This window comes from Lipomyces tetrasporus (genome assembly GCF_029532465.1).
Source record: "Lipomyces tetrasporus strain NRRL Y-64009 chromosome Unknown POJ06scaffold_11, whole genome shotgun sequence".
NCBI lineage: Eukaryota > Fungi > Ascomycota > Lipomycetes > Lipomycetales > Lipomycetaceae > Lipomyces > Lipomyces tetrasporus.
In genome coordinates, this window is record NW_026611606.1 from 330257 (window position 1) to 348747 (window position 18491).

General features: G+C 51.9%; 7 protein-coding genes across 7 annotated transcripts; 3 read left to right on the plus strand and 4 right to left on the minus strand.

The window, feature by feature from the left end:
- Positions 1-9: 9 nt before the first annotated feature.
- Positions 10-2547, minus strand: POJ06DRAFT_202483 (armadillo-type protein; the record flags this gene model as incomplete). Its single annotated transcript, XM_056185276.1, has 3 exons — positions 10-1386; positions 1436-2395; positions 2455-2547. 3 exons carry the CDS (start codon positions 2545-2547, stop codon positions 10-12), a joined length of 2430 nt encoding a protein of 809 aa, XP_056040829.1.
- Positions 2548-3196: 649 nt separating this feature from the next.
- Positions 3197-5383, minus strand: POJ06DRAFT_261207 (Metalloenzyme, LuxS/M16 peptidase-like protein). Its single transcript, XM_056188590.1, has 3 exons — positions 5109-5383; positions 4695-4898; positions 3197-4640 (listed from the first exon to the last, which is right to left on the minus strand). The coding sequence occupies exons 1-3, from the start codon at positions 5256-5258 to the stop codon at positions 3564-3566; spliced, it is 1431 nt and encodes a 476-aa protein (XP_056040830.1). The 5' UTR covers positions 5259-5383; the 3' UTR covers positions 3197-3563.
- Positions 5384-5578: 195 nt separating this feature from the next.
- Positions 5579-6515, plus strand: POJ06DRAFT_261209 (CybS-domain-containing protein). Its single transcript, XM_056188591.1, has 2 exons — positions 5579-5803; positions 5857-6515. The coding sequence occupies exons 1-2, from the start codon at positions 5644-5646 to the stop codon at positions 6228-6230; spliced, it is 534 nt and encodes a 177-aa protein (XP_056040831.1). The 5' UTR covers positions 5579-5643; the 3' UTR covers positions 6231-6515.
- Positions 6516-7833: 1318 nt separating this feature from the next.
- Positions 7834-12708, minus strand: POJ06DRAFT_303633 (uncharacterized protein). The gene is made up of 3 exons (XM_056190811.1): positions 12037-12708; positions 8667-11949; positions 7834-8616 (listed from the first exon to the last, which is right to left on the minus strand). Exons 1-3 carry the CDS (start codon positions 12397-12399, stop codon positions 8006-8008), a joined length of 4257 nt encoding a protein of 1418 aa, XP_056040832.1. The 5' UTR covers positions 12400-12708; the 3' UTR covers positions 7834-8005.
- A 402-nt stretch (positions 12709-13110) lies between these two features.
- On the plus strand, positions 13111-14643 carry POJ06DRAFT_278218 (uncharacterized protein; the record flags this gene model as incomplete). The annotated part of the gene is made up of 3 exons (XM_056189739.1): positions 13111-13131; positions 13592-14037; positions 14092-14643. The coding sequence occupies 3 exons, from the start codon at positions 13111-13113 to the stop codon at positions 14237-14239; spliced, it is 615 nt and encodes a 204-aa protein (XP_056040833.1). The 3' UTR covers positions 14240-14643.
- Positions 14644-14891: 248 nt separating this feature from the next.
- On the plus strand, positions 14892-16825 carry POJ06DRAFT_30624 (high mobility group box domain-containing protein). Its single transcript, XM_056190845.1, has 4 exons — positions 14892-14956; positions 15013-15285; positions 15620-16206; positions 16490-16825. Exons 2-4 carry the CDS (start codon positions 15247-15249, stop codon positions 16620-16622), a joined length of 759 nt encoding a protein of 252 aa, XP_056040834.1. The 5' UTR covers positions 14892-14956; positions 15013-15246; the 3' UTR covers positions 16623-16825.
- Positions 16653-18242, minus strand: POJ06DRAFT_30550 (uncharacterized protein). The gene is made up of 6 exons (XM_056190844.1): positions 18171-18242; positions 17745-18094; positions 17608-17686; positions 17364-17554; positions 16974-17297; positions 16653-16857 (listed from the first exon to the last, which is right to left on the minus strand). The coding sequence occupies exons 2-5, from the start codon at positions 18049-18051 to the stop codon at positions 17029-17031; spliced, it is 846 nt and encodes a 281-aa protein (XP_056040835.1). The 5' UTR covers positions 18052-18094; positions 18171-18242; the 3' UTR covers positions 16653-16857; positions 16974-17028.
- Between the last annotated feature and the right edge of the window lie 249 nt (positions 18243-18491).

Consider the following 18491-nt stretch of genomic DNA (forward strand, 5'->3'; position numbering starts at 1 on the left):
GTACTGTGTCTACTCTGCCTCGACCTTGTTCTCATTCTTCTTCAAGATAACCAGTCCTTCTAATGTGCTCGACAGTGCATCGTACTCGTCGTCCTCCAACTCTGCTCGCTCGCCGTGACCTAGCAAGACGGGAGTGCTGTGGGTGACCCATCCGGTGATTGTCTTTGGCTTACCAGCTTGTCCGACAGTGTCAACTGCCTGACCAACACGGACATTGACTTGAATTGGCTTCAAGTCCGTGTCGAGTGTTATCAAGAACCGTGGGTGAATAGACGGAGTAAGGAAATACAGCAAATAATGTGCCGTATCGAGGACGAAAGACGACGCGTCAATCAGAGAGACTAGCACGGCAAGCATACCCGCGAGTGACACGCTCGACAGAATCTGGCGTTCTGTATTGAACGGGCTGAGCGTCATGGTTCCCTTACCTAAGTGAAGCAAACCCTGAGCGATGCGGACCATGAACAAGCTGTTTGCCTCCTTGGAATAGTAACTTGCCAGTTGTCGCAACAACTGAGCCAATCGCGCATTATTCGTACCGGCACCCACTAAGCCCATAGCGAAGATCGCATTCACAGCAACATCTAGGTCGCTGTCATGAGAGTATCGAGATAGTGTGTCGAATACCTTCATCTGTGGGTTCGAAGCGGATATTAAGCCCATGGCTAATGGCACGGCGCGGCGGATAGAGCCCTCACCGTAGTGCATTAAATGGCCAAATTGTCTTAATACCATCTCAGAGCCGATATCTTCGCCCATGGCAATGATTGCTATTCCAAGCACTGCATACCCCTGGAATAAGTCGTCGGCCTTTTGCGATGCCTCGTCGCCTTCCTTTGGCTCAGCTTCCGCTTTTTCGATGCATAAATGAAGCAAGTTCTGAATCTTCAGAACGTTACCAGTCCCGGCGTACGAACAAATGTCAACGAGTACGTTAGTGTTGCGGCCTATAGGATGTTCAATCGCCTTCAGTGTCTCGATGATAACGTCCGCAGCATCTTGCTTGCCCATATACAGCAATCCGAGACCCAACGACATGAACCGACCCCACTTGTCCGATAACTGTGTCTCATCGCGCTCCATCAATGTCTGCAGAATAACTTCTGTTATATCGGCATTGCATGATCCGACAAACACAAGACCAAGCGACAGAGCCGCCAAAGACGCAATCTGCATGCTGAAGGATGTATCCGCTATGAGAGGCTGCAAGAGATTGAAAACATCCTGGCGTTGCGAACCGGCGTATGAGAGACCGAGACCAATAATGGCCGAGATCCGTAGCGGCACACTCCGGTTCTCAACATATTCTGACAAAAGAGCCAGTGCTGGATCGGACTCATCATGGACCGAAGCATTTACTATGCCGATACCGAGAAGCGAACCGGCCTGTCGTAACGTTAGCCGGTGCTCAATAGTTACTCTCAAAAGATCTCACCTTAATGTACTCTTCCGACGAATACATGTACTTATCCAAATCCTGCAGACCCTGCTCGACATTCCACAAGAGAATTTGTGCTATGCCGGCAGTTGCTGAAAGCATACCAGCGTCCTTATTCTTGTACACCCACGAACTGGCCTCATCATCCACAATCATCAGCTTGTCCTTTCCAAAACCAGCGTTCACAAACGAGTTCACAAAACTGGACGCAAGATTCTGTTTCGCCGAATCAACGTGAGCGGCATCGGGCACTGCTCGCGTATGCTCTAAATGACTCTTGTAAATATCTTCCGGCACCTTCGGGTCCATAATATTGAGCTCTTTGGCAAGGAAGAGGAAATACTCTGATAACCTGGAGTTTGACAAACACTCTTGCACCTCCTCATTCTCCAACGACAGCCATATTTGTTGATGGGCTAATATGAAGGCAAGCTGCTTGTGGACAAGCACATCGTCGGTTGCGCTGAACACAGCTCGCATGGACTCATGATCGTCCAATCTAATCGCAATAGCCATGGCTTGTGTCAGCTTCCCTTGAGACAAGTAAATCTGATACGCAGTGCGCAAGAAAGCCATATCGTCAGGAGGAGGTAGCAAATTCACGCAGCTGACCATGTACAGGCACACTCTAGCATACGTGTCCTTGTCCACAAACGGGGGCAACTTTTCAATCGCTTCCAGTTCAAGGAGAAGATCAACAGCGTCAGCCTCGGCATTATGCTTCAAGAAGAAGGGAACGATCTGAAGGGCGAGACCCATCAACTCGTCGAACGACTGCTCCTTCTCGACACGGGCGGTGTGTTCTTCGCCGATTTCTAGTGCAAGATGCCGGACGTATTCGTGGCCCCAATTGCCGATTTCTTCGGACGGCGCAAGGAGACGATAGCGAAGGGAGTCGCGCTTGTTGTTGTCGGCGTAGGTCATACCTAGAACGGATAACACATCCGCAAGAGCATTCTGATAACTTAGCACGTGCCCATTTATTCCCACACGCCAATTAATTAACCATTACATACCTGAAGTTCGCCAACCGGCCACTTGTCGTACAATGCGGTGAGTTCTGCATAATGTGGCCTCAAAAACTTAAGAGGCTTTGGGACAGCAGTCATGGACGATGTCGAAGTTCGGATGAAGTTCTTGAGAGCTTCCAGTGATGGCTTGTATAGGTCTGTATCTTCCTCCTAATGACGAAGCCATGGTTAGGATACATCGAGTGCTATAAAGTCGGCAGCAAGCGCAGATGGACAGACCAGATCGGTACCACCGAGGTCGTAGCACTGATCGTCACACTGCCGAGAGTGTCCAAACTGATCCGATTACAATCACATACCTTTAGACGCTCGACCAGCATTTCGAGTTCCGACTTCAACTGCTGATCCTCTTCGGACAGTTCTTCTTCATCCTTTTTGTCATCCTTCTTTTGCACCGGCGCCGTGCCGTTGGGTGCACTTGACGAGGCCTCAGGTGGCGCCGTCGCATCGACATTTTCCATCTCCGTATCCTTCTGCGTCATGATTTGTCACTAGTTCTCTGCAAAAACGCCGTACGATCGTGACGTCGAGCCGTGGGTGGTGTGTACACAAGCGTAATATAATGGAATTGATTAGTGAGGCGGTTGGTGTTCTCGAGAGCCTTGGTGTCTGGTCAGCAGTAACGGATCCTCGTTTGTCATATTGAGTTTGTAACCGCGGCGCTGTGGCGGATATGCTGCAAATAATGCGGCGACAAATAATCGATTTTATGATTTTTAACAACGGAAATGTTGACGAATAAATGGCTATCTTATTAAATGGTTTAAAAAATACAAAGCGAATCATAAATAGCAATGCAAGCCACATGCCCTCGTCTGATTCCGGCCTAAGTAACCCGATACAAAACAGTCGTGACTGGTGCGATACTGTAGTATATCGACAATTACCTGACTCTGTATTTATATTACATACTACACATGTATCAACGAACTTGCAAACGAAGAGAACTCCAACCTGCTTTTGTCCAAATGTAGTCCAGGTCTTATTTAATTTCTTTTTTTATTGTGGTAGTAGATCGTTCATGCATGAAGCTATAAACACACAACACGATGACACTCCAAATTTCCTTCGATCCCAGTGAGTGTGCTGCGCGCTTACCAACGCAAGGATGCGGTCAAGTTTCGCAACCGGTTGTAGTCCAACAAGCCCTCGATCGAGCCTAGGGCGCAAACGGCGATGTCCTTATCCCACAAGAACTTCTGTGCGAAGTTCTGGACGTCCTTAACAGTGATGGAGTCGACGCGCTTCTCAATCTCCTCGGCAGTGGTGCGGTGACCAGTAGTGACGAGCTGACGGCCAATATCCTCGGCAATCGCGGTGGTGCCATCAAGCGACAGCAGGAGAGAAGCCTTGAGCTGTGCCTTAGCGCGCTCAACCTCAGCCTCCGTGACCGAGGTGGAAAGACGACGCCACTCCTTGAAAACGTAGTATGTGAGATCGTCAATACCGGTCAAGTTCTGAGTGATGAGGTAGATACCCCAGAGACCAGTGTCGGAGTAGGAGGTCGAGAAGGACATGTAGGAGTTGGCAAGGTGATTCTCGGAGACGACGTACGACAGCTTGGTGCCGAGGAAGGAGCCATTGCCCATTGTGCGGTCCCAGTTGCCCACGACGGCCTGAGCAACAAGGGCAGGATAGTAGTCGGGATCACTCCAGGAGACACCCTCGAAAGCAATGGCGATATGAGCGAATGGGAGAGCGTCATCTCGGATTCTGACCTCCGAGCCGACAAACTGAGGCTTTTCTGATCTCGGGGCGCCAAGGCCGAGGGCATCGGGGGAGGGGGTCAAGCCAGAGAAGTGCTTGCCGGCGAGGCTGACGAGGGCTTCGTGGTCAACAGCGCCAGTGCCGACAAGAACCATCCGATCGGCCTTGTAGTTGGTGCTGATGTAGTTGGTCAGATCCTTTCGGTCGATCATGAGAATATTCTCCTTTGGTCCGAGGATAGTGCGACCAAGGCTCTGGCCCTGGAAAGCAACAGCATGCAAGTGGTCGAAAACGACCTCCTCATACTGCTTCTCGACCTCCTCAGCCTCACGAAGGATGACATCTCGCTCGCGATCAATGGCAGCAGGAGCAAGTTTGGAGTCTTGAAGGATATCGGCGAGGATCTCGACAGTCTTTGGAACATCGTCCTTGAAGGCTTTGGCGTAGTACACAGTGTTCTCACGCTGTTGACCGAGTCAGCATATCATTCAATGACGAACTTCGAAGCGAAAACGTACCGATGTGTAGGCATTCAAGTGCGCGCCGAGATTCTCAATCTCCTGCTCGAGCTCGCTCTGACTCCGCTTGTTGGTGCCCTTGAAGGCAAGGTGCTCGAGGAAGTGGGCTGTGCCGTTGTTGCCCTCGTTCTCGGCACGGGATCCGGCGTCGATCCAGACACCGACGGTAGCAGTCTGGGCGTATGGGGAGCTTTCAGTCGCGACCTGAAGAAAACTTAGTAATTGCCAAATAATGCGATGGATGCAGTGGGTGACAGCAATTGTGATGATATGCAGCGGAAGGTACTATGTGGAATGATTCCACCTGCGCAGGCGTAATTCGTCGGCAGAATAACAAAAACACCATTCGCCGCCATCCCAATCGGGGTTCACATCCACGCAGCAAGTAATCGACTCGGGGAAAGGAGAACGTACCGTCAGACCGTTCTTGAGGGTAGTGAATTGGGTACCTCTGGGGACGGAGGTGCTGAAGCGCGCGAAGGCGCAAGGCACGGCGACACGGGGGGCCTTCCGCAAGACGGAACGCGCGATGGCCGAACGCAAGACGGGGGCAGGGACGGGCATTGCGAGAATCTGAGAGGATTTTGGGCGGGAAGGCGGGCGAGATGAAGCGTATCGAAAGCAGACAGGCGGAAGACGAAGAACTTGTTGCCGGGTTGTCGTCGGTGATTCTGGACTATGGTTGGCGTTGCACTTTTGCGCCTTCACTTGACTTGCGCAATTGTTGTGCCAGTTAGAACTTCTCCCGCCAGCCAATCAGCGCCGCGCGGTTTGGGCGTCGAATCCTTGCTCCCACTTACCCGGCCAATAAAATCCGCACCGGGTAACTAGACTTAGCACCCCGCAAGCCGCCCGGCGAAGGGTCGGATCCACGCTTTTCTCATCTCTTTCCGCTCACCTTACCATCTACGCCGATTCCTGGCCTCTTTTTCCTCGTCACTGTACAACAATGTCTATCCGCGTCATTGCATCGCCCGTCAGAGCCTCGCTTGCCCGACCCTGCCTCGGCCTGCGCGCCATCCGCGCTTCGATCCCAACCCATGGTGCGCTTGCCGCGCCGGTCGCAGTCCGGCACCTCGGCATCCCGCCTTTGATTGCGCAGCCTCCCGGTATGCCCTGTGTCCGGAGCGTCGCATATTGATCAGGTTCTAACATTGCATAGGTGGAATTGTCGGCACCGTCAACGACGCGGTCAAGATTCCTCCCCCCGACAAGCTCCACGGTTCGTACCACTGGACCTTTGAACGCCTCATTGCCATAGGTATCATCCCGCTCACTGTCGCGCCCTTCATCTCCGATGCCGCCCTTGCGCCTGCTGTCGACTCTGTTCTTGTTACTACTACGCTCGTCCACTGTTACTTTGGACTGCAGTCCAACATCATTGATTACATTCCCAAGCGCGAGTTTGGCAAGGTCCACGACGCGTGCATGTGGCTTCTTCTGGGCGGCACTATCGTCACAGGCTACGGCTTCTACAAGTACGAGACTAACGATATCGGCTTGTCCGGCACCATTGCCAAGGTCTGGAAGGCCTAAGCTAGACGCGGCGACGAGAAATGAGTAATGCCACAAATCAGACAAAAAAAAACAGCAAAATTGAACTCATCGCACGTGCATATATGAATACGTGTAGTGATGTTTCAGGAGTCGACTGGGTTTCAGAGGTTTTCTCCATATATTAGGTCTTTGTTTACGAGTGTAGGCTACAAATCGAGGACGGATAATATGCATATGCGGTAACTTGTCCGGTGTATTTACTTCGGAAGCCGGATCCCAAGGCGTCTATGACAAACGAACATAATATACACACTATCAAGTAGTTGTAATTTCATTTTCCGGGCGTGAGTACTGCCGTGCTCTGTGCTTGAAGGTATTGGCCATACTGCAGTATCGGTATGCTCCCTTAGAAATCGTCGTTACTTTAGTTGCCGGTTCGTCGGAAACAAGATGTCATGCACCTCCCACCGGAAGCATGCTGCCGTGGGCTAATCGTCAAGTCCGCGGCAGCCACAACCGTCAACAAATGTGTCAACGAATTTTCCGCGGCGGCAGAATGTTTGTAGTCATAAATCTGTTCCGAACTATTCCGGGCATTTTCTTTCTCCTGTGGAACAAAAAAAGGAAACGGCGTTGGGCGAGACTCGAACACAGGCACGGCAGGTTTGAGAGTATATATAAATGACAAGAATTCTCGCACTAGCAAACTGTGCCGTTGGCGCAGTGGAACCTTCCTTTGATCGCGAGTACCCGCCGACTACCGAGACCGCGCTATTGAGATGCGGGTGGAAGCGTCGTCTGACCTGACTGACTGGTTTTCCGGGAGGTCAGGCAGGCGTTGCAGTTGTGCAATGAGTCGGGTTTCTGACCCAACGCCCGCACGTACTGCGTAAAACTGGACGCTTTATATGCGGGTGGGAAATTCGGTGCAGTAATTATGCCGCGAAGCAACTGCAAGTCACCGCCGTGCCGTTACTGACGTAATCGTGCTGAATGTGGGTGCAGGTCGGGTTGGTGTATGCTGACCCGAATGGTGGAAGACACGCCGTTGCATGGTAGGCAGACTGTTTTGTCTGGCCAAATACGTGTGATTTCGGCTGGGTCCGCCATGGCTTCAGCTTGGCTACCGTAATTCGCTCTAACACGGGCCAGGCTTTGTCTGACCCAGTCTGCCCGAGTATTTGCAAGGGCCTGGCGCGGAAGCGCCTACGGAGTCATCAGAAACCGTGGCCGCTGTCCGGGTTGGCTGACGACTGACCCGGATGGCGCATGGGAGTGGCTCTGCCGCGAGCGGGCGTGTCGCTGGACCGGTCAGCGGCGCGGGTCAGATCGGCCTTGTCACACTCGTCGTTGCCCCAATGAAGCCCCCCAAGCTCTTTGGTGGCCGTTCCTTCGGGGTCCAAGATGACCCGGGTGTCGACGCGCATGGCCGGGGCTTGAGCCGTGATGGAATGCGGGTCAGGCCTTGGACAAGAGTAGCCGGCAAACACTGGATGGGGCACATCCATGCCGGGTCAATCTACTCGGTCCAGTCATATTATCGTGTCGGGCTGACTTGTTCGTGCCTGATTGTAGTGCAATTCGCGATCAGTCGCAAGACTGAACCCGATACCGATTATTAAGGGAAGGTTTTTTTTTTTTGGTTTATTTTATTTTATTTTACTGGCAATGGCAAAGCATCTACTGCTCTGTAAAATAAATGAGGTCGACAAGACTAAGCGACAAATCAAAACTTTTCATGCCTATTATGCCAAATCATCTAACTAACCGTAGACGAAAAAAATGTTAAAACTCCCTGCCATCTAATCAATCATTCAGCTAAGTCCGCCACGACCACCAACACTAAGCAACGCATGCATGACACCATCGTCCAATGCCACACTCGGCAGTGGCTTCTTTCCCGCACCCGGCCTGTCCAAGAATCCAATCTCGACCAAGTACGCCAAGTACACGCCCATGGTCGCCTCAGTGATGCCTTTTCCGGCCGACACGTCCTCGCCGGTCCAGGTCTCGGTGTCAAACTTCAACGCCGCGACCGCGTTGCGGTCGTCGAGTTCTGGAGCCTTTGTCGACTGCGGCAGGTTGTCGAGCACAAAGTGGAGGAGCGGGTAGAGCGCGTTGTCGTTTGAGTCTTCGACCACGTACCGTTCGAGCGCAATGCGCCACGGAATGTAGTCTACTTTCTTGGTCTTGTAGCCGTACGTGGCTAATGTGTCCAGAAACTCGTTGAATCGCAGCCGCGGATGGCCCGTCACGTGCACGACTTGGAGACCGTCGGTTCGTGGCGAGTAGAATGATGCCGCGACGACGACGCGCGCGACGTGGTCGACGGGGACCATGTTGACTGTGTTGTAAATATCCGGGGTCAGGCCGAGCTGCGTGCAGCCCTTGATCATCCGGACAATGAAGTCGTCGGTGTTGGTGACTGCATGCCGTTAGCCATAATCGTCTGTCAAAATAAATCGCCATACGTACTTCCGCGCTTGGACTCGCCAGTGACGTAGCCGGGCCGAATGATGGCGCCCGTCAGACCCCTCCGGCCAGCCTCACGAACAACATACTCGGCCGCCCACTTGCTCTGACCATAGCCATTGGCCAAGCCGGCCTTGGACCCTTGCAAGTCGTCCTCTTCCAAGATACCGTCCCCTCCCTTTGCCGTAAGCGCGTCAGACAAACGCACGTAATGTTCGCTATCAATAGCAGATGTCGACGACACGAAGCTGAACGTCTTGGGCTTGCCCTCCGCAGCCAGCGCCATTGCCCAGACCGTGCCGAGCACGTTGGGGCCCCTGAGCTTGGCGTAAGGGTACACCCAGTGGACTTGGGCACCATTGTGGACAATCACATCGACTTGGTCGACCAACATCTTCCAGGTAGCTTCATCCACACCAAGACGCTCCTGCTCAAGCGATCCGGTCACGACAGATATGTGCGCTGCGAAAGCATCGTCCCACACGCCGTACGCGAGCGCGCTGCTCTTGAACCGCTGCAGACCGGCTTCAGGCGACGTCGCCCGGACATGAAGAATCAACTTGAACTCACCACAACCGCCGTGTTTGGCAAGTATATCGTGCGCAATGTACGATCCGAGGAAACCGGTCGCGCCGGTCAACAATACGACGATCTTCTTGCCCGGCGTGATTGCCTCGCTGACTGACTCGTACTTCTCTGGTAGTAATTCCTTGACAATGACTTTGGCGTCTGCCGCGTATCCTGACTCGACAGGACTATTCTCCATGCCATTGATACGGTTGGCTTGGTCGCGCACTTCTTCCTGTGGAACCGCTAAGTCGCTGCCGTTGATACTTTCAATTTGGGATGCGAGTTCGGCGATGGTTGGGTGCGAGTAGATGAATCCTAGCGGTAAATCGACAACAAACTTTTTGCGCACTTCGAAAATCATACGCGTGGCAAGGATACTGTGACCGCCGACGTCGAAAAACGAATCCGTCGCCGCGAGCGACGCGGGCCGTTGCGGGAGAATGTCGAGCCAGACGTCGCGGATCGTGGCCTGGGTTGAAGTAAACGTCGACTCGACAGCCGTTGCACTCGATTTCCCGCGGCTAGCCACCGCGGCCAGCTGTACGGTATCCGGGAACGGCAATGCTGGCTTGTCGATCTTGCCATTGGGATTCAGCGGCATCCGAGCCAAAGGAACAATGACTGTCGGCACAGCATACGTCGGGAGCTTTGTCTTGAGATAATCCCTGATGTCCTTTATCAACCGGCGATACTTGACCAAGCCCTTCACTATTGGATCCGGCTCTTCGTCCAAGCTCTCATGTCCAGACAGCATGTCATCCAAACCGCTCGTATTCTGCGGGACGACATACGAAACCAAAGTCGGCTCCTCATCCTTGTCGCGCTTGACCAGAGTGACATTCTCCCGAACCAACGGGTGCTGCGACAGATGCGTGTCAATCTCACCCAACTCGATACGGAATCCGCGGATCTTGACCTGGTCGTCCGCGCGACCGCTGCACTCAACGTTGCCGTCAGGCGTATACCGGCCCAGGTCTCCGGTTCTGTACAACCGGTCTCGCGGCCCCATCCAGAACTCCCGCCACGGCTCGGCGCCGCCCGGCGCCTGATCTGCCCAGTGACCGGCGGGCACGAACCACGACTTGACGAACTTTTGGTCAGTAAGATCCGGGAGCCTGAGGTACCCCTCCGCGAGACCGCCAGCGCGAACATAAATCTCGCCGACTTCACCAACACCGCACGACTGTTGTCGGTCATGTCTATTCACGACAATAAGCTGCACATCCAGCATGCCCTGACCCGCGACAATGACGTCCTTTTGCGACTGTAAAAACGTCGGATCCTTCGCTATCGACGCGACTTCGAAGTACGAGACCGCGCGCTGAGTTTCAGTGGTACCGTACATGTTCACTATGAAGACGTTACGCGCGAGAGCTTGTAACCGGAGACAGTCTCGCTTGGTGAGAATATCGCCGACAAAGAATGCGTGGTGGAGTGACGGAATCGCGGCTGTAGCTTGTGCGGATAAAAGTTGACCCATAGCGGGCGTGAGATGGGTCACCGTTGCGCCGTTCTCGGCCATCCATTCCGCCAATCGGCCAGGCGTTCCGATATCATCAGCGGTCGGGACTAACAGATGTGCACCAAGGAAGAGTGGGGTGAAGATATCACGCTGGATTGGATCGTGCGCGATACCACTGAGCATAGTAAACTTGTCCGTTTCGGAGAGACCAAACGTTCCAGACATCCATGGGAAGTAATATGTGAGTGAAAAATGGCGGCCCCGGACGCCCTTGGGAATACCTTCGCTACCAGATGTGAAGGACAACGTAGGAGTGCTGTCTGGACCGACAACGACGCCGGTCGGCGTCCCCTTGAGCTCGACTTGACCAGCCAAGACGTCCTTGCCATCAACGCGACCGCCGACAAGTGTTCCATCGTCCTGGAGCTCTAGCTGTGGCACATCGGCAAGCAGGCTCAACTCGGTTTCGATGTACTTGCGCACTGACATCGCCAAAGTGCCCGCCTTCTTCAGCACGATTAAGCCTTTAGGCTGTGCCACGTTCAAATAGATATTTTGTCTCGCTGCCGGATACGCAGGATCTATCACGGAGAATGTCGCACCAGCCTTCAAGACACCCATTACCGAGACAACAAGATCAACACCACGGAACGCGTACACCGTGACGACATCACCAAGAGAGATGCCCTTGGAGATTAAATGATGGGCGAGAATGTTGGACGCCTCGTCGATCTGCTTGTACGTGAACGGCCGGTCTTTTGTAGTGTCGTCGAACGGGCTTTTCGTCTCAAGAACACACAAGCGGTTGGGATGCTTCTTCGCGTTTGCAGAAAAAATATCGTGGATTGCGCCGCGAAATTCGCCCCAGTGGAGGTCACGAGTCGGATCCGGTAGAGCAGCCTTCTGTCGCGGCGTGACTAACGAAATAGCCCCGATACCGATCGACGGGTTCGCGGACGCATGCGTGATGACCCGTCCGAGCTGCTCCGCGATGATATCAATTCTATCGTTTCGGAAAAGGAGTGAATTGTAGTGCAGGTGGAGGGTTAAACCGGCACCGGACTCGTCGACAAAGACAGTCATATCCGTCACGAGACCTTCGATGGGGGCGAGCAGATGGCGGTGGACCTCGTCTCCCGAGCGCAGGAACGACAATCGGAACAGAGACGGGGCCTCTGATGTCCTTGACTTTTCCTTGAGGTAAGAAATCAGGTCTGCAAACGGGACCGACTTTGCAGCACCTTCGACTTCGAGCTAGTCATTGTTAGTAATTCGGGCTCGTCTTAATAATCAATCCGCAAAACTTGCAGAACTAAGAAAGAAAATAAAAATGTGACATACCTTGTGAACTGTCTTGAGTAGCTCAATAAATGGCAATTGGCCCGTCGTCGACGTACGAATAACCACGGGCTCGTCATTGGCGCTGTTGGCACCGATGACGATATCCTCATCACCAGTCAAACGGAACACAAGGACAACAAACGCAGTGAGCGCAACAGTATACGCGGAAAACGACTCAGTAGAGTCGCCGTCAACAATTGCAAGTTCTTTAACGGCCTCGACCACGGATTCCGGGAATGCAAACACGTGTTTGGCTTCAACGACTGTGAGCGGCACGGGCCGAGCGAAATCGGTCGGTAGTGCCGCAATCGTCGGGTTTCTGAGAGCGGACGCCCAGTACTCGAAACGAGAATCGGACGACATGGTGGAATCTAAGCAAACCGGCGGCCAGTAAACTGACACGCGAATTGGGCAGGTCGGGAAGTGTGGGGAAGTGTGGGAAATCGACGGTTCTTGTCGTTCCTCGGACTCGGCGGTCCTCTCAAAATTTTGGAAATGAGTAATTATTAGGGTTTCCTTGTGTTGGTGCTGGGGCCGAGTTGGCAGCCCTTACCCAATAGCGAAGCCATCGAACCGAACCGTCAGTGGCCTCCGCCGGAAAAGGCTACAGTCAAACCTCGCCATAACGATACTCGAACTCCGATATAGCGATAAACTCCGGCGACGTAATTCTAAAAATTTGGTGAAAATCAATTCATTATAATGAATCGCGAGACATAATCCTAGAGTGCCGGTGAGTTGATCACGTCGATTGGTTGCAATAAGAGCAAGCTGAGGCGCGACGTTGAGTTTGAGGCCGTCCACGTGTGCCATCGCCATCGCCCAAATTTTAAGGGTGGTGCTATGATACAGATGATCCGACGATAGTCCCTAGAAGAGTAACTCCGGCAGTGCAGCTATTTTGATTCGAGTTCTCAGAGAATCCGCTCGGTAATGGACTAGTTAGGAATATCTGAAGGTGGTCCAATTGAAGTAGATGTTCAGGTTACCAGGTCAGGGGGGGGGAGGGGGGAAGGTTCGACGTCCGCGAAGAGCTGTGGAAACCATCTTTAATGGCAGGGTACAGCCGCAATTATGGCAGTAATCTTGTCGGACGTTGGTTCTTTATGTCGTGCAGATTCCAATTGGCCTGAGTAAGTTCCTTTCAAGTTTGGATATCGATTTAGGAATCGGTAGAGCCATTCGTTGCTTCGAGTCGCGTTGCGTCGAATCAGGCAAATCAATTGCATTACCTTCAGGACCCGTTTCAAAAAAATAAATTGTTCGCCATCTTTGGTGCAAAAGGAAGTCAAAATCTAATAATTGGAGAATCAAACAAGAATTATTCAAATAAGTTTGCGTAGTCGTTTTCAGTGACGGTGCCGGCACATATCTCATGCTTGGATAGATAGTTGGCTCTTTGACATCGTACGTGAACACTGGCGGATGGCGGTCAAAATCTAAATGTCCAGCAGATAAACAGAGCCAGTCTGCATCCGAACTATTCTCGCGCAGTCGCACTTTTTACCTTGCCGGGTTATATTTTCGGTCAACCATCATACACTAACATACCAAGGGTACGATCCGAGCCTCACGAAGCGTGGCGCCGATCCCGACTCCGTCTGTCAATGAACAAGCCGAATCTAGCCAAAAGAATGAGACAAAGCCCGTAGGAAATGCCACGAGGGCTACAGTCAAGAGAAAGGCGGTCGACGAGTCAACAGGTGGCATTGATGAAAACACCGGCCCCGGCAGCCATCCGGTCAGCGACCAGGCAGAAGACCACCGCAAACGAGCCAAATTGGACAACGAGACGGAATCCCCTGTGTTGACTGAGATAACAAAAAAGATGTCAGTTACAGACTCGGAGGTTCTTTCTAATTACAACAAGGCATTCACGCTTCTGAAAGAAAATACGCCAGAGCAGCGGTTAGATGTTCAACTGCCCTATGACAAGTTTTCGCAATTGGACGAGGCCTTTTCTGAACTAAAGTCAGCAGAAGGCATTTCCGAGGATCAGAGGTGCGTTCGGCTATCACTGTTATCAGAAAATGACTAATGCGTTCTATATTATAGGTACCCATCTTTGGCGTACAATAGCTTCACTGAAACAGTGACTTTGGTGCCTAGACTAAGCGAACATGGGCAGTACAAAGAACAAGAATCAAGAATATGGCAGGAATTATTTGAGATTCCGATAATTTTTCCGTGCATCCTTGCTTAGCAATCTCTGCAAGATACACAGTGACTTGACTGGACGTGCACTTTTTCTGAGTCTCTGTAAGGGTCTCTGTCTCTGCTGTACAATCATTACTGGAGCCACGCCTCGTTAGCAGCGCGATGAGATGAGCAGGGCAACGCACTCGTTTGGCAATGCAATAACAGACGCCAATCGGAAATCTCCGCTTCAATCGTCATATTTCTGTGAAGTGGGAAATGCGTACTGGTATTGCATGCCTTTCTAGTCTATAAAGCGCGCATGCATGTGAACGCAGATCAATTTTAATGGCTCCGCCAGCAGACAGATGGCTGGGTAAATGTCGAATTCAAGTGCCGCTAAACAAGTAGTCCGGAGCACACGGCGCCACAACGTAGTAGTTGTAATTAGACCATCCGGCGTAATAGAGTTAATAATATATTTTAGATGTTTATCTCATAGAATTTCAAATTTAAGAAATAATAGCTGGGCAGCATTCCTCACACATTAGGACGCTTAGCATAAGTTCCAAGCATAGCTACCAGACGGGACAAGTATCTAAACGTAAGTAAACCCCTGAGTGAGTCCTCAGCGTGCCAGCAGTCCAGCACGAGTGCGATCCAACAGTCTCAGTAGTAATTTTTTAAGAACTGCGGATGCCTCGACGTTCGAGCAAGAGACGGGGCTGGGTGGTTGCGAGAGGCGTTTTAGTGAGTAGTAGAGTGCACTGTGGACTGTCTACCAGCAAGTGCTGAGCGCGTCGTTAGTGTGGTTGCTCACTAAGTTAACACTAGTCGCAGACATTTTGGCAGCGTCGGCTACGCAGCTAACACCTTATAACCCGTCTGTCCCGCACTCCTCCCGGTCACCGTCACCTACCTACCTCAATCGGCATCCATCACGCCTACCTATCAATTCTCCCATCCCAGTTTCCACCAGCCACCATTCGCGACACGTCGTACGCGGCAACAAGCAATAATTGCTCCACAATCACTGAACTAGTGTCCGAAACGCTATAATACCGTCGCAGATTAATGTCGGATCCAGAGATCCTCAAGACCAAGAAGGATGCGGTAGGTTACTGTGTTTTTATGTTTGTTTACAGTCCTCTCGTCGATAATTAATGTCGTGAATTCGACTCGGCTGGTTGGTTTGGGCAGCAACTTGGATTGCATGATTGATGCTACTCGAGTTCAGTGGAGGCGGTTTGTTTATTACGAGGCATTTTCGACAGTCTTGTTGTGGTGTCTTGCGTGTTGCCATTCCAGCTTTAGAGACTGGCATTTGACCACTCCGCCACGCCTACTCAGTCTCCATGTATTTTTGTTGATAGCTTCGCCATGTCAATTATTCATCTTTTAATTATTATATCGGTTTATATAAAGAACCAAAGCTAATAAACCACAGCTCGTCGCAGCCCTGACCCAACTCTCCAACGCGGCGCAGGACGCGTCTCGAGCGTGCATCGACTTCTACGCCGCGGCATCTATTCCGGGCGCCCCGCCAGTCTTCGGTGTCCCTCCCGCTGCGGCCGCGCTTCTTCCTGCTGCACAGATCTCGTCGTCCTCAGATGAGTCCACCATCGTTGCAGCCCCCGTGAAACGTGGGCCAAAGAAGGCCGTCGCGGAGGCGGCCGCACCAGCTGAGGCCGAGGAAGATGTAATTGAGGTGGAGACGTCAGGCAAGAAGGTCAAGCGCAAGCGCATTATTGACCCGGATGCGCCGCGGCGCCCACAAACTGTTTATTTTGCGTTTGCGAACGAAGCGCGGAAATTGATTCGTGACGAGTATCAGGCCAAGGGCATCGAGGCCACCAATACCGAGATCATCAGGGAAGTCGCTGAGCGGTGGAAGAACATGTCTGATGAGCAGAAAGAGCCATGGAAGGCGATTTATGCCGAGCAGATTAAGCGGTACGATGAGGAGAAGGCCGCGTACAATGCTGGGAAGGAAATAGAGAAGAAGAAGGATGGAGAGCCGCCTGCGAAGAAGAAGCCCGGTAGAAAGAAAAAGGTGATTGCGGCAGCGGATCATGACGAGGAGGCTGAAGCACTTGCTGCTGTGGAGCCCCCGTCCACGCCCGCCGTCGCGGCGCCTGCGTCTGTGCCGGCCGAGCCAGAACCAGAGGCCACGCCGGCCGAGTCCCCGTCCAAGGCAGTTAGAAAGAGAAAGCACAAGCATGAAGGTGCCGCTGCGGCTGCCGAGGGAGCGACCGAGACTCCATCCCAGCCGACGGCAGAAGCCGCGTCAACGCCAAAGGAAAAGCGCAAGCGGAAGAAAAAAAGCGAGGTCGCGCAGCCTGCTAGTGACACCTAGCTACGCTCGGGCAGGCAGTCTTGTATCGTCACTTAAGTCCCTTTGTGGGCGTGACCAAACCTTCTTGTATTGGCGGGCATGTATTGATATGTAAGGTAAGTCGGACCGGGTTCCTGTATACTATACTAATGGATTTTGGAGGGGGCTAATTTTTTTTCTTTTCATTTTCCTATTATTACTAGTCTTAGTATGTTATTTTGTTCTTGGTGATATGTTGTACACTATTGTAATATCAATGCAGGTATCTGCTGAAGATGTACACTATTTAATGTACTTGTAACAATAAGAAAGCGACTACTTGATATCATCAACATGTGCTATTATACAAGCTACAAAGACATTAATTACATGCACATAAGAATCTGTATGGCGTCGTCCAAACCGCTGCACAGTCAATTGACCACAGAACCACCGAGACCCCACCAACATGGTAAATATGCTCCACTTATCTTATCTATCCAGAATGTCCGGAATGCAACACAATTTTGCGCACATCATCTTTAACTTCCCAACGGCCGTCCCTGTCCAGAAAATGCCCTGCCCTGGCCACCCTGGCCGGCGCCAGTGATTGGCGACAACACAGGGCTAGCGTTGCCGGAAGGCACGCCAGCGTCGACAGTAGTGTCGATTATGACTCTGTGCTTGGACGCGCTGTCATCCGAGATGAACCGCGGGATGGCTTTCGTGAGATTGTATTTCACAAGAATGGTTTCGGAGTTCAAGATCGCTTGTTGCGGAATTTTGCCAAAGGTGAGGTATCCGAGACCATCTAGATTTTCCAATTAGCGTTTTGATGACGACGAACATAGTCGTGGAATGGAACTCGAAAACTCACAGCCGTAGCCGGCCAAAAGACCGTACACGTGGCCCAAGAAGCTCGATCCCGGTAGCAGCAACGCGATGACAATGAGGGTAATGATTGGAGTTGACCACGTCGGAATCTGGACTGTCGGCGTGAGGTAGATTGATGGTCTCACAGCGTAATCTTTAAGGGAGAAGTATGCCATGAGAGTGAAGACCCAGCCGCTGTGGACGAATCAGTAGGTGTCGATTGAGCGCAAAAGCAAGACAGTTCATACCTCGCGCCGAGAGTAATGAGATTCGAGGAGAATATGAGTGCAGTGATGGTATACGCCAAGCCAGGCACCGCGCTAAATACTATACATCGGCTCGTCAATATGTAGATTCTCCGACTGAGCCAAAAGTAGAGACTCACAAAACAAGCATCCTGCGGTGCCAATTGTGCCCGTCTCCTCCTCAAACGAAGATAACACAGGCACGAGCGCCGCCATGTTGAAAAATAGATGGACAAAGTTCTGGTGAACAAGCGGGTACGTTACTAGTCTATGAATGCCACCATGTAGAACTGCGGTTGGATTCAGCGCAAAGGAGAGCGGTAGCGAGGACGCGAACAGCAGACCACTGACATACAGGCCGCATATGACGCATGTTACGAGTGTGGTAAGGTATGGCAGTGTCACATAACGGTCCTTCAGGAATTGTAGCTGTGGTGACGCTCGCATTTTGGTTATACCGAGTTGTCTTCGGTCTTAATACCAATTAGCTCTATATTTACGTCAGCTACCCAATCCACACCAACAACCGAAGCAGCATCGGTTACAAAAAACGACAATATCCATACCTCGCAGATTCGATATAGTGATCGAGGCGGCTGCCTACTGAAACGTGATATAACCAGGCGGCCGACCCTTCCGTGGCTGCAGTCAACCAGAATACTCAAACGGTTTACCACGACCACCAGCTAAGCTATCCGAGAAAACACAAAAGCTCCACCGACAAAATTATTGCCTGAGGTCAAAATCCAGTTATTACCAGCTGCACAATGGCATGCAGGGTTGAAGCGGGTGGCAGGTCAGGTAACAACAGGCGGACGGAATTCGCCGACAAAGTGACAGTGATCCGCCACGCATCGAGCTTAGCTGGCTGCAGCGACGCACCGTGT